Source organism: Heterodontus francisci, chromosome 17 (assembly GCF_036365525.1).
Source record: "Heterodontus francisci isolate sHetFra1 chromosome 17, sHetFra1.hap1, whole genome shotgun sequence".
In the NCBI taxonomy this organism is placed as follows: Eukaryota; Metazoa; Chordata; class Chondrichthyes; order Heterodontiformes; family Heterodontidae; genus Heterodontus; species Heterodontus francisci.
Window position 1 is genome coordinate 85,392,544 of NC_090387.1, and position 26,554 is coordinate 85,419,097.

At 44.4% G+C, this 26,554-nt stretch overlaps 1 protein-coding gene across 2 annotated transcripts in view; it reads right to left on the reverse strand.

The window, feature by feature from the left end:
• Positions 1–2,518: 2,518 nt before the first annotated feature.
• The window catches only part of calb2a (calbindin 2a), a 91,169-nt gene continuing 67,133 nt past the window's right edge, over positions 2,519–26,554 (reverse strand). For both annotated transcript variants that reach the window (XM_068049812.1, XM_068049813.1), the window contains exons 9-11: positions 12,550–12,603; positions 10,092–10,163; positions 2,519–7,321 (exon numbers count right to left, since the gene is read on the reverse strand). In XM_068049812.1, coding sequence (XP_067905913.1) covers positions 7,208–7,321; positions 10,092–10,163; positions 12,550–12,603 — 240 coding nt within the window. In that variant the 3' untranslated portion in view covers positions 2,519–7,207. The remainder of the gene's footprint in view (positions 7,322–10,091; positions 10,164–12,549; positions 12,604–26,554) is intronic.

Consider the following 26,554-nt stretch of genomic DNA (forward strand, 5'->3'; position numbering starts at 1 on the left):
GGGTGTTTGGTTTATTTGGGATTAAGTACAGTGAGGGTGAATTGAAGGGTGTCTGGTTTATTTGGATTATGTAAAGTGAGGGTGAATTGAAGGGTCTTTGTTTTATTGAGATTCTGTACAGTGAAGGTGAATTGAAGGGTGTTTGTTTTATTTGGATTATGTACAGTGAGGATGAATTGAAGGGTCTTTGTTTTATTGGGATTAAGTACAGTGAAGGTGAATTGAAGGGTGTTTGTTTTATTGGGATTCTGTACAGTGAAGGTGAATTGAAGGGTGTTTGTTTTATTTGGATTATGTACTGTGAGGATGAATTGAAGGGTCTTTGTTTTATTGGGATTAAGTACAGTGAAGGTGAATTGAAGGGTGTTTGGTTTATTTGGATTATGTACAGTGAGGGTGAATTGAAGGGTGTTTGTTTTATTGGGATTCTGTACAGTGAAGGTGAATTGAAGGGTGTTTGGTTTATTTGGATTATGTACAGTCAGGGTGAATTGTAGGGTGTTTATTTTATTGGGATTAAGTACAGTGAAGGTGAATTGGATGGTGTTTGGTTTATTTGGATTATGTACAGTAAGGGTGAATTGGATGGTGTTTGGTTTATTTGGATTATGTACAGTGAGGGTGAATTGAAGGGCGTTTGGTTTTTTGGGAATACGTACAGTGAAGGTGAATTGAAGGGTGTTTGGTTTGTTTGGATTCTGTACAGTGAAGGTGAATTGAAGGGTGTTTGGTTTGTTTGGATTCTGTACAGTGAAGGTGAATTGAAGGGTGTTTGGTTTATAGGGATTATGTGCAGTGAGGGTGAATTGAAGTGTGTTTGGTTTATTGGGATTATGTACAGTGAAGGTGAATTGAAGGGTGTTTGGTTTTTTGGGAATACGTGCAGTGAAGGTGAATTGAAGGGTGTTTGGTTTATTTGGATTCTGTACAGTGAGGGTGAATTGAAGTGTGTTTGGTTTATTGGGATTATGTACAGTGAAGGTGAATTGAAGGGTGTTTGGTTTTTTGGGAATACGTACAGTGAAGGTGAATTGAAGGGTGTTTGGTTTGTTTGGATTCTGTACAGTGAAGGTGAATTGAAGGGTGTTTGGTTTAATTGGATTCTGTACAGTGAGGGTGAATTGAAGGGTGTTTGTTTTATTGGGATTAAGTACAGTGAGGGTGAATTGAAGGGTGTTTGTTTTATTGGGATTAAGTACAGTGAGGGTGAATTGAAGGGTGTTTGGTTTATTTGGATTATGTACAGTGAGGGTGAATTGAAGGGTGTTTGTTTTATTTGGATTATGTGCAGTGAAGGTGAATTGAAGGGTGTTTGGTTTATTTGGATTATGTACAGTGAGGGTGAATTGAAGGGTGTTTGTTTTATTGGGATTAAGTACAGTGAGGGTGAATTGAAGGGTGTTTGTTTTATTGGGATTAAGTACAGTGAGGGTGAATTGAAGGGTGTTTGGTTTATTTGGATTATGTACAGTGAGGGTGAATTGAAGGGTGTTTGGTTTATTTGGATTCTGTACCGTGAAGGTGAACTGAAGGGTGTTTGGTTTATTTGGATTCTGTACAGTGAGGGTGAATTGAAGGGTGTTTGGTTTATTTGGATTATGTACAGTGAAGGTGAAGTGAAGGGTGTTTGCTTTATTTGGATTATGTACAGTGAGGGTGAATTGAAGGGTGTTTGTTTTATTGGGATTAAGTACAGTGAGGGTGAATTGAAGGGTGTTTGGTTTATTTGGATTATGTACAGTGAGGGTGAATTGAAGGGTGTTTGTTTTATTTGGATTATGTGCAGTGAAGGTGAATTGAAGGGTGTTTGGTTTATTTGGATTATGTATAGTGAGGATGAATTGAAGGGTCTTTGTTTTATTGGGATTAAGTACAGTGAGGGTGAAGTGAAGGGTGTTTGCTTTATTTGGATTATGTACAGTGAGGGTGAATTGAAGGGTGTTTGTTTTATTGGGATTAAGTACAGTGAAGGTGAATTGAAGGGTGTTTGGTTTATTTGGATTCTGTACAGTGAAGGTGAATTGAAGGGTGTTTGGTTTATTTGGATTCTGTACAGTGAAGGTGAATTGAAGGGTGTTTGGTTTATTTGGATTCTGTACAGTGAAGGTGAATTGAAGGGTGTTTGGTTTATTGGGATTCTGTACAGTTAGGGTGAATTGAAGGGGGTTTGGTTTATTTGGATTATGTACAGTGAGGGTGAATTGAAGGGTGTTTGTTTTATTTGGATTATGTACAGTGAACGTGAATTGAAGGGTGTTTGGTTTATTTGGATTATGTACAGTGAGGGTGAATTGAAGGGTGTTTGTTTTTTTGGGATTAAGTACAGTGAGGGTGAATTGAAGGGTGTTTGGTTTATTGGGATTATGTACAGTGAGAGTAAATTGATGGGTGTTTGGTTTATTGGGATTATGTGCTTATTTGGTGTATGTGTTTATCTGGATTTTTCTTTCTGGAAGCTAACATTTTGCATCGAATTCCTGGATTTATAAAACGCAAGCGAGACATTGAGCTCATTGTTCAATTAAAAGTTTTTTTTATTGATTTGGGATAACATTGCTTTTTAGCCACGAAATGAAAGAAAGGTTACAACTTACTGGAATGAATGGGCATTGTAACAGATCATCTAAACAGGAGGCTTCACAACTGTCTATAAAATAGTCAAAGTTGGTGAGTGAAAGGAACTAAAACTAACGCACGTACAAAGCAAATAAAAGGACTTTATTGGCGAGCAGAATGTCAGTTATCAGACAAAGGTGAGTTGGGTGGGGGGGTGCGGGCAAGTATAATTTGGATGATTAATTTTGCCCTTTAATTTTCTCTACTCTTTATGTGAAAGGACTGACTCTTACTGTGGCATGGTGTCAATGATATTGATAGTGCTCTGGCACTTCACCCATGTGGGAGCCTGGATGAGTGGTGGCTGGATATTCAACCTTGAGGCAGATCCCAGCCAAGCCTGAACTACTTCATATCGGACATCCAAACACAAGCATTATCGATCAGGTTTAACTGGAGAGCAATCATGTGCAGGACCCTTTCCTATTTTTTTTAACCCTCCAATGCTCAATATTACTAACCCAAGTACTGCCCCGCTGCAAACAGCACAGACCAAGTACAAATGTTGAGACCTTCTAATGAATGCAGTTCATTGGGGACATCAGATGGTGTTTTATTTTACCTATTGAGTCATCTTGGAAGTTGTCAGTCTTTCTAGGAACCATTATTAGCTAGTAACATAACAGATGCTTCTGTTCATGGTACATTAACATTTCCAAATCAAGTGCCATCCCTCAGTGGTATCAGCTATTTTGGACTCATCGCTGGTACTAGGATACCACAATCTGAAAGGTTTCATAATTCACATGATCTATGTGAACATCGGCTAAATATCATCAACATATTTGTCAACAGCGAGTTGCAGGTAATAAATTAACTGTGATGTGACTGGTGTACTGACCAGGAGGTCCCAATATTCCACCAGTCCCCTATGTACAAAATGCTCATGATTTGTATTACTGATCCCTTGACAGACAGTATAGCTCATGAATTCTGGCATCACAGTGGAATAGAAGCCAGGGGAAATCATGATCAAGCAGTATAGTGTTCTGGCTAGACTACACCTTTATATCTGTGTCCAGTTCTGGTCACAAAGACACAAAGGATACATTCACGTGTTGGAGGAAGTGTCGGAAAGAACCACAGGAATGATCTTCAGTGTCAGAGGTCTCAATTGTGAGGAATGACTGGAGAAACTTGAGAAAGGAGCAGTCCGCAATGTGAACTTAGAGAGGGATAGACTATAATCAAATGTATTGAAAGGGACTATTGGAACTGTGAGGGTAAGACAAGAGATCAGCAGTTCAAATTAGTAACCAGCAAATTTAGGATTGTTATCAGGCATTTTATTGTCACGTAAAGAGTGATCAACACTTGGAATAGATTGCTGGATAGAATGGTGGAAGCTTGAACTTTGGATGATTTAATAGCCAATTGGATGCTGACAGACTGTATTGGTTATATTTACAGCACTGACCCCTGACAGACTGTAATGATTACATTTACATCACTGACCCCTGACAGACCGTAATGATTACATTTACATCACTGACCCCTGACAGACTGTAATGGTTATATTTACATAACTGACCCCTGACAGACTATTGGTTATATTTACATCACTGACTCCTGACAGACTGTAATGATTACATTTACAGTACTGACCCTGACAGACTGTAATGATCACATTTACAGCATTGACCCCTGACAGACTGTAATGGTTATATTTACATCACTGTCCCCTGACAGACTGTAATGATTACATTTACAGCACTGACCCCTGACAGACTGTAATGATTACATTTACAGCACTGACCCCTGACAGACTGTAATGATTACATTTACATCACTGACCCCTGACAGACTGTAATGGTTATATTTACATCACTGTCCCCTGACAGACTGTAATGATTACATTTACAGCACTGACCCCTGACAGACTGTAATGATTAAATTTACATCACTGACCCCTGACAGACTGTATTGGTTATATTTACATCACTGACCCCTGACAGACTGTAATGATTACATTTACATCACTGACCCCTGACAGACTGTATTGGTTATATTTTCATCACTGACCCCTGACAAACTGTATTGGTTATATTTACATCACTGACCCCTGACAGACTGTAATGATTACATTTACAGTACTGACCCCTGACAGACTGTATTGGTTATATTTTAATCACTGACCCCTGACAGACTGTATTGGTTATATTTACATCACTGACCCCTGACAGACTGTAATGATTACATTTACAGTACTGACCCCTGACAGACTGTACTGATTACATTTACAGCACTGACCCCTGACAGACTGTAATGGTTATATTTACAGCGCTGACCCCTGACAGACTGTAATGGTTATAATTACATCACTGACCCCTGACAGACTGTAAAGATTACATTTACAGCACTGACCCCTGACAGACTGTAATGGTTATAATTACATCACTGACTCCTGACAGACTGTAATGGTTATATTTACATCATTGACTCCTGACAGACTGTAATGATTACATTTACAGCACTGACCCCTGACAGACTGTAATGGTTACATTTACATCACTGACCCCTGACAGACTGTAATGGTTATATTTTCATCACTGACCCCTGACAGACTGTAATGGTTATATTAACATCACTGACTCCTGACAGACTGTAATGATTACATTTACGGTACTGACCCCTGACAGATTGTAATGGTTATATTTACAGCACTGATTCCTGACACTGTATTGGTTATATTTACATCACTGACCCCTGACAGACTGTATTGGTTATATTTACATCACTGACCCCTGACAGACTGTAATGATTACATTTACAATACTGACCCCTGACAGACTATATTGGTTATATTTACATCACTGACCCCTGACAGACTGTATTGGTTATATTTACATCACTGACCCCTGACAGGCTGTAATGATTACATTTACAATACTGACCCCTGACAGACTGTAATGATTACATTTACAGCGCTGACCCCTGACAGACTGTAATGATTACATTTACATCACTGACCCCTGACAGACTGTAATGATTACATTTACAATACTGACCCCTGACAGACTGTATTGGTTACATTTACATCACTGACCCCTGACAGACTGTAATGATTACATTTACATCACTGACCCCTGACAGACTGTAATGATTACATTTACAATACTGACCCCTGACAGACTGTAATGATTAAATTTACATCACTGACCCCTGACAGACTGTAATGATTACATTTACAATACTGACCCCTGACAGACTGTATTGGTTATATTTACATCACTGACCCCTGACAGACTGTAATGATTACATTTACAATACTGACCCCTGACAGACTGTAATGATTACATTTACAATACTGACCCCTGACAGACTGTATTGGTTATATTTACATCACTGACCCCTGACAGACTGTATTGGTTATATTTACATCACTGACCCCTGACAGACTGTATTGGTTACATTTGCATCACTGACCCCTGACAGACTGTATTGGTTATATTTACAGCACCAGCTATCCCTATGTCTCTACCAAAAAAAAGCCTCCATGAATGTCATTGCTGACATACCAGACATAGACCAGCTGTTGACGTTTCTGCCTCCCCCTCATTTAGCAAGTAGGCCATGTCATTATGTCCAATGGATTAGACCCTTTTTGACTTGCCTCAAACCCACAAGGTATCTTCTCAATATATGTCTCAATCTTTTTGTTCTGAAGAAACACTTCTAATTGTCTCTTCAGCACACTTCCCTGCTAACTGATTCCCAACTCGATTACCCGTTGGATGAAGATGTTCCACCTGACATCCCTTCTTACTCCTAATTTACTGAATTTCAATTTGTGACCCGTCTGGTATTTCGATCCTTCGCCTCACTGAGCAATTCACCTGGATGACCTTTAGATTTGACCTTGGCTTCCATCTCAACCATTGCCCTTGTTGGTGGGGGTGGGGAGGCTGTGTGGGTGGGGGGGGGGGGGGTTGATGGGGGAAGGGGCGGGGGGCGGTGAGGTGAATAGTGCCTGTACCAGGCCAGGTACTTCCTTGTGGGAATGGAGAGAAAATCCAGGATGGCCAGCCACCAACACCCCTGGTCTCCCACACACATCCCAATGGACAGATCCTAACATGGGTCCCAAGATCCAGCTCACTGTCTTGTTCAAGGAACAGCACGTTAATTCTGGAGTCTCACAAGACAGGACAAGGGAATAAAAAGAGCAGAGTAAAATACTAAAAGCAAGTCAAATTAATTGTCTGTTAGATAATTGACTTTCTGCTGCAAATCTCAGGCTAACCTTTGGCAAACAACAGCATTGACCAAGACTCAAAGTATTTCTATATATAATTACAGTATATATATATATATATTTTCTGTTCCTTAAAATGCTGAGCAAAGGGGATATATAGAAAATAATGGCCAGCCACTGCATGTGAGTTCACACCTCACAGCCTCGATGCTTGTTCCCTGTGGCACTTCTTAATCTGCGATACAAGCACATTTGTGGTTTTCAGGACACCCTGAACATGCTCTGGGGTGGAGTGACATTGGGTGGGGGAGGATGGAGAGGTGCGGGGGGTGGGGGGGGGGGGGGTGGTGTTGGGTTGGATGATGTAGGGTGGTGCATTCTTTGTTGAAGAGACCCCTACAGTGGCTCCGTGCACAAAATCATCTCCAGCTCCCGTCGATACAGTTTCCCACCGTGCGAGAGAGACAAGATATTTTTCTTGTATGCAGTCAATTTCTTAATATCCATCTCCTAGGGCAAAAAAGATCAAATAAATAATACATCACCTGACCTTAGCTGTGGCTCACTTTATATTATGTGTTTTGTAAACTTAATTGTATCATTTCTTTTAAATTTTGTGCTCAAAGATGTTGGTTCTGTGGAAAGGAACCTTCCCCATTTCAGTTAGTCAATGTCAACATCAAGCACTTCATCATTACTGGTGAGATTAAATGCGGACTAAATCCGCTTTGCAGATCATCTCCGTTCAGTCTGTAAGCGCAAGCCCAAGTTTCCTGTCACTTGTCATTTTAATTCTCCACCTTGCTCCCACTCTGACCTTTCTGTTGTTGGCCTGCTACAATCTTCCATTGAAGCTCAACATAAGCTCGAGGAACAGCACCTCATCTTTTGACTAGGCACTTTACAACTTTCCAGACTCTACACGGAGTTCAATAATTTTAGATCATAACCTCTGCCCCCATTATTTTTCCTATTCTCGTGATTTTTTTCCTGGTTTGTTTCCCCGGCACACCCTGCCCCCCAACACCTTGGGCTGAATTATACCGGCCCCCTGACGTCAGGGGTCATGGCGGGGGGGACCCGGAAAATGCTTCTCGGGGGAGGCCCGCTGCAGGCCTCGACGCCGGGAAGGCCCCACCCCACATTACCGGCGGTGGCCAGGCCTTAGGCCTCAGGCCCCTACGCAGCTTGGCGATGGGAGCAGAATCTAAATATTTAAATTAATGTATTAATGACCTACCTGCTCCCCTCGGCCGTCCCGCTGCGATATTCAGGTAGGTTGCCGGGACTCCCGCGCCTTCGGATCTCCGTTTGGAGATCCGAGGCGGTACACTGGTTGGGAGGGGGGAGCAGGTAAAGTTTTCAGGGCGGCGGAGGAGCGCAAAAACTATTACGATTAGTGGAAGGGATGGTGGGAAGGGGTTGAAGGTGGAAGTTAATAAACTTTGTTGGGGGAAAGGTCGGGATCGCAAGGTAAGTTTTTTTGTGAGGGCAATTTATAAATTGTTTAGTCATTGAGAGGGTGGGAGAGGGGCTTGAATCTTTTATTAAATATTTTACTTTAATTTTATCATGTACATAACTTTAAAGATTCAAATGAAATGGAAGGGCTTGAAGCCCTTTAAAAATGGTGCCAGCACCTGACACCATTCCAGGGACTCCACATCATTGTGGAGGGGCGTGGTCCGCCCTGGTCATGTAAATAAACTGCCACGTATAATATCACGTCAGCTCTGTGGAGTAAAACCCAGGCTTGCGGGTCACCATCTTTAATGGCCGACAACATACATAAATTCTAGGCCCTTTTTCTTTTTTGATCCCTTTATTTTGTTTGGACAGCTGCTATAATTCCAACTACACCTCTTTACTTGGCTTTGTACCATGAAACCTTTTGTCATTTAATCTCTCCAGCCCTCCACCCTATCACAGACCTTCCCTTTTATTCTTCTTCCCCCTTCCCCCCTTTCACTTGCTCAAAACCTATTACATTTCTAACCTATGGCAGTTCTGATGAAAGGTCACAGACCTGAAACATTAACTCTGCTTCTCTCTCCACGGATGCTGCCAGACCTGCTGAGTATTTCCAGCGATTTCTGTTTTTACTTAGTACGACTTTTACTCTGTATCTAATCCGTGCTCTGCCTGCCCTGGGGGTGTTTGCTGGGATAGTGCAGTGGGAGCTTTATCAGTATCTAACCCCATTGTTATATCTGACCCCGTGCTGTACCTGCCTTGGGAGTGTTTGATGGGGACAGTGCAAAGGGAGCTTTACTCAGGGCTGGATTTTATAGCTCGCTGCCGATCTCTGTGCACTTGCGAGATGTGCGCGGCAGCTCATCAACATGAAGGGGGTGGAACGCCCGCCCCCTCTACGTCATCTATGTCCCAGGTAACGGCGTCCGGCGCTGTCACGCAGACGCCACGCCATTTCTCAAGGGCTTCGAGTCCTTCAATTAGATTTACATTTTTAAAGGTCCCTGTCTCCAAAAAGTAAAATTACAATTTTAATAGCACTTTGAATCACCTCTCCCAACCCCCTCATTGAGTAATCAATATATAAATTGCCCTCTCCCCCCAAAAAAACATTTATTGCGATCCCAAACTTTGCCCCCCGAACTTTATTAACTTTGACCCTCAACCCCTTCCTACCATCCCCGCAACCAATAGGAAGAGTTTTCCTTGCTCCCCCGCCTCCCGCCCTGAAAGCTTCACTCCTCTCCCCCTCCCCACCAGTGTTCCGCCTCGGATCTCCGAATGGGGATCCGAAGGCGTGGGAGTTCCAGCATCCGGCCGGAATATCAGCGTGGAACAGCATTGGGAAGAGATAAGTGATTATGCAGTAATAACATTTATTTCAATTTATAAATTAAGGTTCCATTGCCGAGTGGTGGGGGGGCGGGGGTGGGGTGGTGGTGCCACCACGAGGCCTCACCGCCGCTGGTAATATGGGGCGGGGCCTTCCCGGCGCCGAGGCCCATGTCGGGCCTTTTCCAGAGGTATTTGCAGGACCCCCTGCCTTGACCCCCGACGTTAAGGGGCTGGTAAAATCCAGCCTTCTGTATCTAACCCCATGCTGTACCTGCCCTGGGAGTGTTTGATGGGACAGTGTAGAGGGAGTTTTACTCTGTATCTATCCTGTGCTGTACCTGCCGTGGGAGGGTTTAAAGGGACAGTAAATGTAAAAATGGTTTGATTTCCCCATACTGACAACCATCACCTCAATGAGCACATAGAAAGTGTTCCACACTCCCCAACTATTACTCTTCAACCCTTAACCCACCTTCTTATTTTTCTCGTATAAATCTTTCAGTAACGCATCCAGCTCATTACTATCGATGTAGCCATTTCCATCCTAAGAAGGCAGACAGAACATACTGAGTAAAACCTTGTGAAAAATATTAGGATCAACTCTAATCCGAGCCCCCCAGAAAATAACTACAGGCACAGAACAGCCCACTAATCAAGCATTGATTATTTTTCATATCACAGCTGTAACCTGTTGGCTGGGATTCTCTGCTTCATTGGAATCCTGAGGTCACCCCAGCCTCCTCTCCTAACTCCTCCAGGGTCACGCTGCTTTGCATATTTTGAGTGGGCTCCCCCAACCATTGCAGGTTAGTGGGGAACAGTTGTGGCAGGACTCAGGCAGCAGGGTGTGGGCAGTCAGTGCCCTTTGTGGTGGGCCTGAAACAAGACAGCACCACCCCAGCTATGTAACCATATGTAAACCTTAAAGAGTTACATTCTCAGTGCTTAGCCTTGCTCAGGCACACAGGGCAAGAATTCATATGACAATGTATTCCCACCATATGCATATTATGACATATTAGACGCATATTAGGGCAGACATATTCTACAACTGGTGTCACTTCTCACAGGAAATCCTGGAAGAGCTGACAGAATTCAAGATTGAGATGGGTTGCTTTTTGTAGGGCAAGGGATTCAAGGAATATGGAGCAAAGGAAGGCAAAAAGAGTTGAGGTACATAGTAGCCATGAACTCATTCAATGGTGGAACAGACTCGAGGGGTTGAATGGCCTACTCCTGTTCCAATGCTCTTAGAATTCCCCAGGGTTTTCGCTGACTCCCTGGCATAGCTCCCACAGTAAACACAGTAGGTACACTGTCGGTGTACCTACCTCACATGGACTGCAGTGGTTCAAGAAGGCAGCTCACCACCACCTTCTCAAGGGCAGTTAGGGATGGGCAATAAATGCTGACCGGGCCAGCGACACCCACATCCCATTAATGAATTTTTAAAAAATCTTTCCTTTTGTGCCTACAAATTGACACTTGAGATTTCAACTGATGCCCAGTGTGGTACTGACCATAGAGTGAAAAAAGGTCCCAGGTACAACCCCGGGTCAGTGTTAAGTCTTCTGATCTATTTTGGGGTGCCAGCCTCCTTGGACCATGGAGGGATAACATTTGTCAGTGGGCTGGATTTTAAGCAGCCTTTGATGTCTAGATCTGTGGCGGAGGAGCGGGGGTGGGGTGCCTGTAGATGGCTCCGGATGAGGCCCGCCACAGACCTCGACGCTGTCAGAGCCAGGCCTGATCCTCCCGGCGGCAGCGAGGCACCATGATGGCCACCCCCCACCGTATTCAATTTAATAAAATTAATGCACTGACATATACTTACCTCAGATCTTGAGGGCCCGCTGCGATCTTCGGCCTGGCGGCTGGCATTCCCGAGTCTGCGGATCCCCGTCCGGGGAAACAAGGCGCCACACTGGTGGGGAGCGGGGAGGAGGGACGGGATCAAATAAATGTAATGGGCGTAGGGAATGGTGGGAAGGGTTGTACTTTAAACGTAGCGTAGTTTTGGGGGGGGGGGGGGAAAGGGCAAGTAGTCAATGTAATTGTTATTGAGTGGGTGGGAGAGGGGCAAAAGAAATTATTTAAGTTTATTGAATATGCCTTTAAATATTTAAATAAGCCGGCAGGGCTGACTGTCTTTAAAAATGGCGTCAGTGCCTGCGCACAGGCCGCTGGCACCATTGCCGGGATGGACAGTCCACCCCCTCCACGTGATTTGGGGGGGGGTGGGGCCCCACCCAGACTATTTAAATGAACCACCGTGCTTCAGATTGCGGCTCACTTTTTGAGCTCACTGCTGAGATCGGCAGCAGGCTCATAGAATCCAGCCCAGTGTCACTACCCCTGACCACTATCCCATGACCTGCTCTCGGGAGTACTGGTTTGTATGGCCATGGGGTGAGAATAGGATCAGATTGTGAAAAAGACAGAAACTGCTGGAAATACTGAACAGGTCTGGCAGCATCTGTGGAGAAAGGAAAACAGAGTTAGCGTTTCGGATCAATGACCTTTCATCATGATGAAGGGTCACAGATCTGAAACGTTAACTCTGTTTTTCTCTCTCCACAGATGCTGCCTGACATGCTGAGTAGTTCCAACATTTTCAGTTTCTATTTCCGATTTCCAGCATCTGCAGAATTTTGCTTTTGTGTCGGACTGTGATACTTCCTCATCGTGACCAAAGAGCTCACTGTCACTCACTGTCTCCTCTCACACATGGGATTGGCAGCTTGGGCGGAGGGTGTCTCAAGCCCCTGGGCTGTACATCTGAAATACCCACCCATCTTCAGTAAAGAGAGAAGGAAATTAGAGAAGAAAATCTTAATTCATCTGTTAAAATAAAAAGCCTGTGATCGGCCATGAAGATTCATATAAACTCCTTCAATGGGATGTAACATTAACACTGAGGTGATAGTTACCCTGTCGTAAAATGTGAATATTGCATTGAATTCCTCTGCACTCAATTTCATACCCTGTGAATACAAGAATCAAAATTAGCAACAAAAAAAATATAATCAGTGTAGTTTTACAGTAAGGCTATAATCTTCATGTTGTGGATTCTGTTTCAACTACATTTCAGACTTCCATTTTTCTGTTCAATGGCAAAGTCCCTTCTTCTAAAGTATTTTTCTCTCTCACTGTCCATTGATCTCTCTGGGCCCACAGCTGGATGTGGTTGGGGGGAAGTGGTGAGGTTGAGAGGTTGGACTACCCGATCCTAGGACTCTATATTTCTCTTTGATATCTCCTCTGTCCTTGCAGGAAGGCAGCAGTAAATGGGAGGTAGGTCTGCCTGAAGCTGAAAGATTGCTGCAGGATAGGTTGACAGACTGCAGAGGAAGTGCAGCTATCATGTGACAACAGTGATCTTCTCACCGCTATTGTCCTCTTCACTTGCCTACTCTATTCTTTTGGTCTGTGAGAAAATGAGGGTGGATGCAGTGATGTCTGAGCCAGAATTCCATGCAAGTACCCTTTCAGCCAACACCCCCGACAGGGTAGGGACTGAGGCATATAGTTGGGACACCATAGAGAGAGCTTTACTCTGTATCTAACCTATGCTGTAATTGCCCTGGGAATACTGAAAACTGACAAAGAGCAGAAGATGGATAAACGGTCCATCAGAGTATTGACTCACTTTGTTTAGCCCAATAATCAACGATTGAAAATAAAAATAACTAAAATAAATGTAATGGACCCCCCCCCCCCCCCCCCCCCACATTCCCACCAACACAATAGAACCACAGGCAGGAAATGCAATACTCCCTGTGTTTGAATGGTTTTAGGGTTTTTTTGGCCATTAAATTGGCCTCCAAAAATTTCAGTGGCGATTTTGATTTTTCATATTACCTGTTGTCCACCAGTGACTGACCAGACAATTAAGTAAAACAGGCCGCCTGACAAAGTGGGAAAGGCATGGATAGATAGAGAGGAAGGGACAGATAGAGCAGAGAAAGAGAGAGGCACAGAAAGAGAAAACGTGAAAAAGAAAGGGACAGCGACAGAGAGAAGGAAATATTGACTAAAAGAGGCACAGACAGAGCAGGATCACAACAATCACAACATGGACAGAGACACAGGCAAAGACAGGGAGAAAAGCATGGAAATAGGAAACAAGAGATGGGGAAAAGTGAAAGTGATACACAGGCAGAGAACAAAATAAAGAGACAGACAGGAAGAGAGACAGAGAGAGAAGACAGAACGAGCACCACACACAGACAGAGACAGAAGGAGATCAGAGAGACAGGCAGTAGGAGACAAAAGAGGAACAGAGACAGATGCAGACAGGGCGAGGGAGACATTGAGACAAAGCACAAGAAAGAAAGAGGGAAAAACGAGAGATGCAGACAACTGAGCAAAAGGGAGACACCCACAGAAAGAGTGACAGAGATGTACATACACAACTCGTAAGAAACACACACACACACAGAAAATGTCAGAATTGATAAAGGCCATTTGTTTGATTTGAAGCCCACAAACCTGCATGTCCCTCAGTACCTTCTGTGTGCAGGAATAAATTTAATTGTCTCTTGAACCCATTTATTGTGTCAGCTTCAAGGCATGCCCAGATAACCCATTTCATGACTGCATGTGTTGTATGAAATAGTTCTGGGTGGACTTCATAGGTTAGGAATATAGTGCAGGACTGACAATGGCTCCTTACTCATTTAACCAATCCCAAAATTTTATACTCCTCAATGACCCATTCTCTCAAATAGCTATTCAATTCTCCCTTAAGTTTTCTCACACTACTTGCCTCCCCTGGGCAGTCCATTCCACACATTCATCTTTGTGAAGATACTAAGTCATCAATATCCACAAATCTTCCCTCTTCTAAGTGTAAGCCAGTGTTTCCTGGTTGCAGAATTTGTGCCAATGTCATATTTACTGTGGAAAGAGAAGCAGAGTTAACGTTTCGGGTCAGTGACCCTTCTTCGGAACTGAAGGGTTCCGAAGAAGGGTCACTGACCCGAAACGTTAACTCTGCTTCTCTTTCCACAGATGCTGCCAGACCTGCTGAGTGATTCCAGCATTTCTTGTTTTTGTTTCAGGTTTCCAGCATCCGCAGTATTTTGCTTTTATCATATTTACTGTTCTGGTTCTATTTAACCATTCCCATTAAGTTCTTGAATAAGATCCCCCCTGAGCCTTCTCTACTCCAGAATAAACAATCTCAGGCTTTTAAATCTCTCTGCGTAGATCTGATGGCTAAAAGCAGTTATCAGTTTGGTTCCCTGCTTTACACAGTGCTCTGGTTCTTGCTGTATCACACCCGCTTCATACAAACTCATTTTTACCTCCTGAGATTTCTCCATTATCCCTATGGCTACACATCCCAATATCCAGCTAGCTTTCCTTAGTGCTGCACAGATCCCTTAAGTTACCCAATTTTTAAATTGCATCCCTGCTTTCGAACTTTTCATCAATATTAACCATGTGTCTAGATCAACTTTATTAATCCCCTTAATTTGTAAATGTCTTCCAGGTCGCTTTGAAGACTCTCAAAAAGAGAACTAGTTTAAAATCTTTCCTTATAACAAGATAAAAAAGAAAGAATTTACATTTCTATAGCACCTTTCACAACCTCAGGATGTCCCAAAGCACTTTACAGCTAATGAAATACTTTTGATGTGTAGTCACTGCTGTAAAGTAGGAAATGCAGCAGCCAATTTGCACACAGCAAGCTCCAACAGACAGCAATATGTTAATGACCAGATAATCTGTTTTTTGTGATCTTGATTGAGGGCTAAATATTTGTCAGGGATAACTCCCCTGCTCTTCTTTGAAATAATGTCCACTTGAGCGGGCTGGTAGGGCCTCGACTTAATGTCTTATCCGAAAAAACAGTACTTCCAACAATACAACATTTCCTCAATACAACACTAGGGTGTCAGCCTGGATTAGGTGGTCTTAGTCTCTGGAGTGAGACTTGAACCTACAACCATATGACTCAGAGGCAAGAGTGCTACCCATTAAACCACAGCTAACACCAACTTCTAAAATTGGATATTTTCTGTGTTGTGTTATGCTGAATCGTCTTGTTATACACAGTACTACATATGAGTGTCTGCCCAGGATCTTGCACACCAACAGTATCACCTCTTCTGGCTTGGACTGTGTCCTTCTCTGTTCTATGCCTTCATTGCCATTGTTTTAAATTACAGCTGTATCCTGGGCTGACGGTTTAAATAGTTTTCGACAGTGACCCTCAAATCCTATTCCTCGTCAGTATGACTGTTCCATTCAACAAATGCTTCCTAATCTAAACATTTCACATTTGTCAATATTGAACTGTATTCCCCACCTACTCGCTCATTCTCCTGAAACAGCCAAATCTGAATTCTACCCCATTATTATATCTGCAGCTGGTTTCATTGCAGCTAGGGCTCGGTGGTAACACTCTCGTCTCTGAGTTAGAAGTGGTGAGTTCATGACCTAATCCATAGACTTAAACACATACCTAGGCTGACACTCCAGTGCAGTAGTGAGCGTTGCTGCATTGTTGGAGGTCATAGAGTGATACAGCACTGAAACAGGCCCTGCGGCCCACCGAGTCTGTGCCGACCAACAACCACCCATTTTATACTAATCCTACATTAATCCCATATTCCCACCATCTACCTACACTAGGGGCAATGGCCAATTTACCTATCAAACTGCAAGTCTTTGGCTGTGGGAGGAAACCGGAGCACCCGGCAGAAACCCACGCACTCACAGGGAGAACTTGCAAACCCAGAACAGGCAGTATCCAGAACCGAACCCGGGTCGCTGGAGCTGTGAGGCTGCGGTGCTAACCACTGCGCCACTGTGCCGCCCAGGTGCTGTCTTTTGGATGAACCGAGGCCTTGTCTATCCTCTCAGGTGGATGAGGAACATCCTATGGCACGATGCAAAGAAGAGAAGGGGAGTTATCCAAGTGTCCTGGCAAATATTTATCCATCAATCAACATCATGAAAATAGATTATCTGGTTATTTTCTCATTGCTGTTTGTGGGAGCATGCTGTGTTTTTTTAATTCATTCATGGGATGTGGGTGTCGCTGGCTAGGCCAGCATTTATTGCCCATCCCTAATTGCCCTTGAGAAGATAGTGGTGAGCTGCCTTCTTGAACCACTGCAGTCCATGTGGGGTAGGGACACCCACAGTGCTGTTAGGAAGGGAGTTCCAGGATTTTGACCCAGCGACAGTGAAGGAACAGCGATATCGTTCCAAGTCAGGATGGTGTGTGGCTTGGAGGGAAACTTGCAGGTGGTGGTGTTCCTATGCATCTGCTGCCCTTGTCCTTCTAGGTGGCAGAGGTCGCAGGTTTGGAAGGTGCTGTTTAAGGAACCTTGGTGCGTTGCTGCAGTGCATCTTGTAGATGGTACTCACTGCTGCCAATGTGCATTGATAGTGGAGGAAGTGAATGTTTGTAGATGTGGTGCCAATCAAGCGGGCTGCTTTGTCCTGGAAGCTTCTTGAGTGTTGTTGGAGCTGCACCCATCCAGGCAAGGGGAGAGTATTCCATCACACTCCTGACTTGTGCCTTGTAGATGGTGGACAGGCTTTGGGGAGTCAATAGGTGAGTTACTGGCCGTAGGATTCCTAGCCTCTGACCTGCTCTTGTAGCCACGGTATTTATATGGCTACTCCAGTTCAGTTTCTGGTCAATGGTAACCCCCAGGATGTTGATAGTGGGGGATTCAGCCATGGTAATTCCATTGAATGTCAAGGGGAGATGGTTAGATTCTCTCTTGTTGAAGATGGTCATTGCCTGGCACTTGTGAGGTGCAAATGTTCCTTGCCACTTATCAGCCCAAGCCTGGATATTGTCCAGGTCTTGCTGCATTTCTACATGGACTGGGGTGGCACAGTGGAGCAGTAGTTAGCACTGCAGCCTCACAGCTCCAGCGACCCGGGTTCAATTCTGGGTACTGCCTGTGTGGAGTTTGCAAGTTCTCCCTGTGTCTGCGTGGGCTTTCTCCGGGTGCTCCGGTTTCCTCCCACAAGCCAAAAGACTTGCAGGTTGGTAGGTAAATTGGCCATTATAAATTGCCCCTAGTATAGGTAGGTGGTAGGGAAATATAGGGACAGGTGGGGATGTGGTAGGAATATGGGATTAGTGTAGGATTAGTATAAATGGGTGGTTGATGGTCGGCACAGACTCGGTGGGCCGAAGGGCCTGTGTCAGTGCTGTATCTCTAAAACTAAAACTGCTTCGGTATCTGAGGAGTTGCGAATGGTGCTGAACATTGTGCAATCATCAGCAAACATCCCCACTTCTGACCTTAAGATTGAAGGAAGGTCATTGATGAAGCAACTGAAGATGGTTGGGCCTAGGACACTACCCTGGGAACTGCTGCAGTGATGTCCTGGAGCTGAGCTGATTGACCTCCAACAACCACAACCATTTTCCTTTGTGCTAGGTATGACGCTAACCAGCTGAGAGTTTTCCCCCTGATTCCCGTTGACTTCAGTTTTACTAGGGCTCCTTGATGCCATACTCGGTCAAATGCTGCCTTGATGTCAAGGGCAGTTTCTCTCATCTCACCTCTTGAGTTTGAACCAGGGCTGTAATGGGGTCAGGAGCTGAGTGGCCCTGGCAGAACCCAAATTGAGCAGGTTATTGCTGAGCAAGTGCCGCTTGATAGCACTGTCAACGACACCTTCCATCACTTTACTGATGATTGAGAGTAGACTGATGGGGCAGTAATTGGCTGGGATGGATTTGTCCTGCTTTTTGTGTACAGGACATAGCTGGGCAGCTTTCCACATTGCCAGGTAGATACCAGTGTTGTAGCTGTACTGGAACAGCTTGGCTAGAGGTGCAGCAAGTTCTGGAGCACTGGTCTTCAGTACTATTGCCAGAATGTTGTCAGGGCCCATAGCCTTTGCAGTATCCAGTAAAGACCTGCTACCCGACCCGAACCCGACGGCACCTGATGACATGTGTCGGGTTCGGGTCAGGTTGTGTCGCTCTTCTGGGTCCTGCTTTCGGGCTCAGGTCGGGTCCGGCTGGGTCCGGGTCGGACACACACAGTAAGTATTGATGGTAAGTGTTAAAAGTAAAAAACCTACCTGAGCTGGGAGTCCGGGACGTCAAGGAGGGAAACTCTGATTCTGCGCAGTGTGCGAGCAAGCATCTCGATGATGCTCATGCTGCAGCTTCCTGCAGATTCGGAGTCACAAGGTAGGTAAAGGGAACATTCCGGTGATCAGGTCGGGCGCGGGAAGAAATGGAGGGACTCGGGCCTATTTTCCCTGACCAGACCTTTAGTATCCAGTGCCTTCAGTCGTAAGCTGCAGAGCTTAGATCTGATCCAGTGGTTGGGGGATCGCTTAGCTCTGTCTATCGCATGCTGCTTACATAGTTAGGCATGCAAGTAGTCCAGGGTTGTAGCTTCACCAGGTTAACACTTCATTTTGAGGTATGCCTGGTGCTGCTCCTGGCATGCTCTCCTGCACTCTTCATTGAACCAGGGTTGGTCTCCTGGCTTGATGGTAATGGTAGAATGGGGGATATGCCGGGTCGTGAGGTTACAGATTGTGGTTGAGTACAATTCTGCTGCTGCTGATGGCCCACAGCATCTCATGGATGCCCAATTTTGCATTGCTAGATCTGTTTGAAATCTATACCATTTAACTCAGGGGGTAGTGCCACACATAACGATGGAGGATGTCTGGGACATTGTCTGCAAGGTTTGATTCTGTGAGTATGACAATGTCAGGCTGCTGCTTAACTAGTCTGTGGGACGGCTATCTCAACTTTGGTTGGCACAAGCCTCCAGCTGTTAGTAAGGAGGACTTTGCAGAGTCAATAAGGGCTGGGTTTGCCATTTCCAGTGCCTAGGTCAATGCCAGGTGGCCTATCCAGTTTCATTCTTTATTGATTCTGTAGTGGTTACATACAACTGAGTGGCTTGCTATGCCATTTCAGAGGGCATTTAAGAGTCAACAACATTGCTGTGAGTCTAGAATCACATGTTGGCCAGACCAGGTAAGGACAGCAGATTTTTTCCCCCCTAAAGGGCATTAGTGAACCAGATGGGTTTTTACAGCAATCACTCCTTGGCCATCATTAGGCTAGGTTTTCATTCCAACTTTATTAATTGAATTGAATTCAAATTCTATCTTCTGCTGTGGAGGGATTTAAACCCATGTCCCCAGAGCAATACTCTGTGTTTTTGGGTTATTAGTCTGGTGACAATACCAGTACACCACCACCTCCCCTGCAAATTAATAGCTCCGTTTCCCAATTTACAATAGTGAATACACTTCAAAAAGTGTTTCATTGACTGTAAAGTGTTTTGAAAAAAGACTTGCTTTTATGTAGCGCCTTTCACAACCATAGGATGTCCCAAAGCGATTTGCAGCCAATGATATGGTTTTGAAGAGTAGTCACAGTTGTAATGTAGGAGATGCGGCAGCCAAATTGCGCATAGCAAGCTCCCACAAACAGCAATGTGATAATGACAGATCATCTGTTCTCTTGTAATGTTGATTGAGGGATAAATATTGGTCAAGACACCCGGGAGAACTCCCCTGCTCTTCTTTGAAATAGTGTCACGGGATCTTTTATGCCCACTTGAGAGGGCAGACAGAACCTCCATTTAGCATCTCATCTGAAAAACTGCACTTCCAACAGTGTAGCACTCCCCTCAGTCCTGCACTGAAGTGCCATCTGAGATTGTTGTCTCAAGTGTGGAGTGGGACTTATAAGCCACAACCTTCTGACTCGAAGAGAGGGCTACCAACTGAGCCACAGCTGACACCTGACAGCCTGAGGCCTAATATAGGGAAGACCGAAGCCATTGTCTTTGGTCCCTGTCACAAATTCTGTTACTTGGCCACCACCTACATCCCTCTCCCTGGCAACTGAAACTGAGGCAGACCATTCATAACCTTGGCGTTGTGTGTGACCCCAAGATGAGCTTCTGACCACATATCCACTCGATAACCAAGACTATTTCCACTTCTGTAGCATCACCTGACTCTACCCCTGCCTCAGATCATCTGCTGCTGAAACCTTCATTTATGCCTTTGTTCCCTCTAGACTTGACAATGCTAATGCTTTCCTCTTCCATTTTTCACCCCACATAAACTTATGCTCATCCACTACTGTGCTGCCCGTATCTCAAATCACACCATGTCCTGTTCACCCATCCCCCCTGTGCTTGCTGACCTACACTGGTTCCCTGTCTGACAAAGCTTCAATTTTAAAATCCCCATCCTTGACTATACAAATGCCTCCATGGTCTTGCCTCTCCCAATTTCTGTAATCTCATCCAGCCCTACAAGCCTCCGAGATAGCCACGCTCCTCCAATTCTGGAATCTTGTGCATTCCCGCTTTTAATCATGCCACCATTGGTGGCAATGCCTTGGCCCTAAGCTAAGGGGAGCCGAAAGGTGAATCTCTGCCATAGACCATTCACATGGCATTTCCAGGTTAAAAAGTTTCTATTCATGGCTAGTCTTTGCATACTATTAAATGCCAGTTTTCCATCTCGCATGCCAATTTACCCTGACTTACTTCACAAAGAGAGATGAACAGAGAGAAGAAAAGGAGAAATAGAGGTGGATAAAGAATTGAAAGGAAGACAAAGAATTCACACCTATTGAGATATCTGAAAGAGACAGCAATTAAACAAGTTTGCAGAGGGAAGGCTAAAGGAGTCACGGTAAATGGGGCAGAAGTCTGGAGAATGGGCGGAGCACTGTAAAGTGAGTGCAACATTTGGCAACAGCCTGGAAGGTGAGTGGGACACAAGGCAGTGACACTGAAAATGGGCAGAGATCTGGAAAAAAAGTGTAAAAGGGGGTAGGTAAAGGCCAAGAAAATGAGAATAAATTGGGTCAACGACCTGAAGAAAGGGCAAAACAAAAGACGGACATCAGGAAAGTGGGTAGAAAATGGGGACAGGCCTGGACAGCAAATGTTAAGATGGACCGGGGGAATGAGCAGTGAGTGTGATAGAGGCCTGGGGAATGGGCAGTATGTGGGCTAGAGACCTGGGGAATGAGCAGTAAGTGGGCTAGAGAGCTGGGGAATGGGCAGTGAGTGGGCCAGAGGCCTGGGGAATGAGCAGTGAGTGTGATAGAGGCCTGGGGAATGGGCAGTGAGAGGGCTAGAGGCCTGGGGAATTAGCAGTGAGTGTGATAGAGGCCTGGGGAATGGGCAGTCAGTGGGCTAGTGACCTGGGGAATGGGTAGTAAGTGGGCTAGAGACCTGGGGAATGGGCAGTAAATGAGATAGAGGCCTGGGGAATGGGCAATGAGTGTGATAGAGGCCTGGGGAATGGGCAGTAAGTGGGATAGAGGCCTGGGGAATGAGCAGTGAGTGTGATAGAGGCCTGGGGAATGGGCAGTAAGTGGGCTAGAGACCTGGGGAATGAGCAGTAAGTGGGATAGAGTCCTGGGGAATGAGCAGTAAGTGGGCTAGAGACCTGGGGAATGGGCAGTAAGTGGGCTAGAGACCTGGGGAATGGGCAGTAAGTGGGCTAGAGACCTGGGGAATGAGCAGTAAGTGGGATAGAAGATGCAGAAAGAGCAACGAGTACAGTAGAGGTTGGGGGAATGAGGAGAAGTGGAGTAGAGATCTTTAAAGTAGGAAACATCTAAATAAGCAGAGTTTAGCTGAAGATATATCTTTGCTAAATGGCAAACTATCAACAACTTCCTTTTTCTGGGTGTATTTAGGAATGTACAGTAAAACACAGGCAATGACAAAACAAATCACACATGAACACGGTAACACAAAGGAAATGTATGTTATTAATGTGGAATGTTATAAAGTGAAATTAAAATCACCTTAGCACTGACACTTACCATTGATCCTCTGCCATCCTGAGAGTAAAATAGAACTTCATCAATCTTTCACATATAAAATTGAGCTTTACCTGTAAACAGCTCCCTCCATCATGCTGGAAACAGCTAATTATATATTTTAAATTTTATTGTGAATGCAATTTTGTGTTTATCAAAGCGTGGGACGTTCATGCTGGAGAATGAAACACTTTTTATTTCAGGGACCTGATGTTAGCAGTGGGCACTCCTAGGTCAGGAATAATGCAGAGCAAATCTCTGCACTGCCCCAACAGTGTGTAACAACCTCAGAGCAGCCTATTGCACCACTGTGGAATTTTCCCATTTGTCTCACCAGCCATTCTGTGGTCTCTCTGAGTGAGATTGCCTATAAAAGGTACTGAGAGAGCCAGCAGACAGAGGAGACTGCCATCCCATCATTTGGGGTTGAATTTGAATTCTGGTCCCAAAGATGAAAGACCAGTGACTGATGTTGGGCCCTACCCAGCTGCGATAAGCTAATTTTGAATTAGTCTGTTGTCATGCCCAATAAAGACATATCATGTTCCTACTTTTAAGATATGAAATTTATTCAATGTGGAATCTTTGAAATTGACTTTCCCTTTTAAAACAATTGGACAATGTACTGCAAAATGGCCACCGAAGGTCAGATAACCTGGCCTGGAAATTCAAAAATTGCCCCACTGTCTCGAAAGGACAAAAGGATATATTATAGACTAAGAGGTGTCAACTACATCCATCCTGAAACCATCAAGAGCTATTCCTGAATTGAATGGATTTCTTCTGAGACAAAGAAGGTGTGACGTAGACACATCGGGCTGAATTTTATATTCCCGCTGCTGGGTGAAAACAACGGTGGCCGCATGTCGCGGAGCTGCTGTGATCCTAAGCGCAGTGGCTCATTTAAATAGCCGAGGTGGGCTGCCCCCCATGATCATATGGAGGGGGTGGGCTGTCCATCCCCGGCAATGGCATCAGCTACCTGTGCACAGGCGCTAATGCCATTTTTAAAGGGTTTTGAGCCCTATCGTTATATTTAAATATTTAAAGATGCAGTGAATAAAAAAATACATTTACTTTGCCCCTCTATCACCCCCCCAATTACCATAAAATTAATTACTTGCCCTCTCCCCCCCCCAAAATACTTACCTTGTCCACCTGACCTTCACCCACAAAGTGCATAAACTTTAACCTAAAACCCTTCCCACCATCCCCTACACCAATGATGTCACTTTGACCCTGTTTCCCCACCCCCGCACTGAGAAACTTAGCTCCTCCCCCCTCCCCACCAATGTTCTGCCTCATTTCCCCAGATGAGGATCCAAAGGCGCGGGAGTGCCAGCCAGTGGCAGGAAGATTGGGGACAGAAGGTGGCGGCATAAGTGTAATTAATGCATTCATTTAAATTTATTTGAATATGTAAATGGGGATCCCATCGCCAAGCGGTGGGGCGGGGGTCCGCCATGAGGCCTCGCTGCCACCGGCAATATCGGGCCGAGCCCTCCCGGTGTCGGGATGCGTGGTGGCCCTCTCCCGGAGGCATTTCCTGGCCCCCCTGTGACAAACCCTGACACCGGAGGGGAGGGGTCTGTAAAATTCAGCCCATCATAACAGAATGATACTCATCTAGACATTAATGGATGGCCATGGATTCCAAATCCTACTCCATTGTGTGGTCACACCAGGGGAGAAGACGATGTATTAGGTACCAGAAATGCTCATATGATGAAGTGTGACCTTTCAAAGTCACCCTCTGGAGAGAGAGAGAGAGATCACAGCAACATCACAGAAGGCATTCCAACCATGGGTTGTGGAAAGATCCAGCATAAACAAGAAGAAGCCCTGCTGCTAATTGTACACTTCAATTTGGTGCAGCCGAGAACTGAAAGTGACCACCACTTCCAGTCTGAAATCATAACCACCAGAAATCTACAACACCTCAACATGTTCAAGACATAAACACCCAGGCTTGCATCTTTAAAAGAGACTGGTCCTACTTAGAAGATTCAACAGGTTTACCGTAAACCATGAACACCTACCACACCTTGAACTCTTACCCTTTACCTTCTATCTATCTTCTCTTAAGGGTACATGTGAGAGTGAATGCGTGCATGAGTGGTGTTGTGAACATTTTGGGGAATGAATATTGTTCAATAAGTAGTTAACCCTTTGTTTTAAACCTACAAGAAAACCTGTCACTGTCTGTTTATTTGACAAGTAAAATATTCAGGGGCTAACTCAGCATTTCAACCAAAACATGATTGCAGTCAGCTGGGGGGTGAATAGTGGGAACCACCCACACCCCTTAACACCTATCCATAACACTGTGAATTGCTCCTTATCACAACAGTGAACCAAGGTTAACCTAGGAACAGGAGGAGGCCAGTTAGCCCCTCGAGCCTGTTCTGCAATTCAATGAGATCGTGGCTGATCTATGACCTAACCCCGTACACTTGCCTCTGCCCCATATCCCTTAATACCTTTGGTTAACACAAATCTATCAATCTTAGATTTATATTTACAATTGATCTAGCATCAATTGTTATTTGAGGAAGAGAGTTCTAAACTTCTATCATCCTTTGTGTGTAGAAGTGTTACCTAATTTCACTGCTGAAAGACCTGACTGTAATTTTTAAACTATTGAACTATGGTCCCTATTTCTAGATTCCCCAAGCATTGGAAATAGATTCTTCTATCTACCCTATTCTGATCCCTGAAATATCTTGATTCAAATCACCGTTTAACCTAGTTTACCTAATCTCTCCTTGTAATTTAATCTTTGTTGTGGGGGTGTGGGGGGGGTGGGTCGAATTGGTGTACAACAGCAGCACAAAACGGGCTCATAGTAAATTAGCAGCTGATTTCACTGCGCCAGTTTTTATTTTCCATTGACTTGGAAATATTGTCAAGATTTAGAATTTCAAACCAAGTAAAAGTGACAGTGAGAGTAGGAAATGAGACTCCAAAAAGAGGCCGTACTATCGTTCTGTGAACTTCATCGGAAAAAATATCAAGCTCAGTGAAAAATCGGCTGTCAGTTCACTTTGAGCCCACTTTGTTTTGCTGGCGTAGATCAATTTCACCTTCTTCGAGTCCAAGTATCATTTTGGTAGATCTACGCTGCACTCTCTCCAAGTCCACTATAACCTTCCTAAGGTGTGGTGCCCAGAATTGTTCACAATACTCCAGGTGTGATTGAACTAGAGTGTTATATAGCTGTGGCATAACGTCTATCTCCTTGTAGTCTAATCCTCTTGATATAAAGGCCAGTATTCCATTAGCCTTTTTGATTATTTTCTGTACCTATTCATGACATTTTAATGATCTATGTACCTGGACCCCCAAGTCTTTTTGAAGTTCCACTTTTTCTAGCTTTTCACCATTTAGAAAGTACCCTGTTTTATCCTTTTTAGGTCCAAAGTGAATAACCTCACATTTGCCTACATTGAAATCCATTTGGCACAGTTTTGCCCATTCACTGAACCGATTAATATCTCTTAGCAATAAACAAGGCCGCCTATCTGTGTGTCAACAGCAAATCTGGATATGTGGCTTTCTATCCCATCATCTAAGTCGTTAATAAATACCCTGTGGGACACCACTAGCCACATCTTGCCAATGAGAGTACCTGCTCACTATCCCTACTTCTCCAGAAGTCCATATTAATAACATCCATATACATTCTCCGGTCCACTACTTTTGTCACCTCTTCAAAAAATTCAATCAGATTCACAGGCATATCCTACCCTTTACAAATCAATGCTGGGTCTCTCTGATCAGCTGAAAATTTTCAAGGTGTTCAGTCACCCGATCCTTAATTATGAGCCCTAGCAACTTCCTGACAACAGATGTTAGGCTAACTGGTCTATAATTCCCTGGTTTCCCTCTCTCACCTTTCTGAAATAGCAAAGTGAAGTGTGCAATTTTCCAATCTAAAGGAACAATTCTTGAATCAAGACAACTTTGGAAGAATTTAGTTAGGGCCTGGAGACCAGGTTTAGATACTGGTCTTTCACTTATGTCACCTGGATTAAATCCAACTCAAACTCATCCAAAGAAAGTCTTCTTTGTCTATGCGAAGTGAGTTTGGGGGTAACCACAACATATTTCCAAGTCCTCAT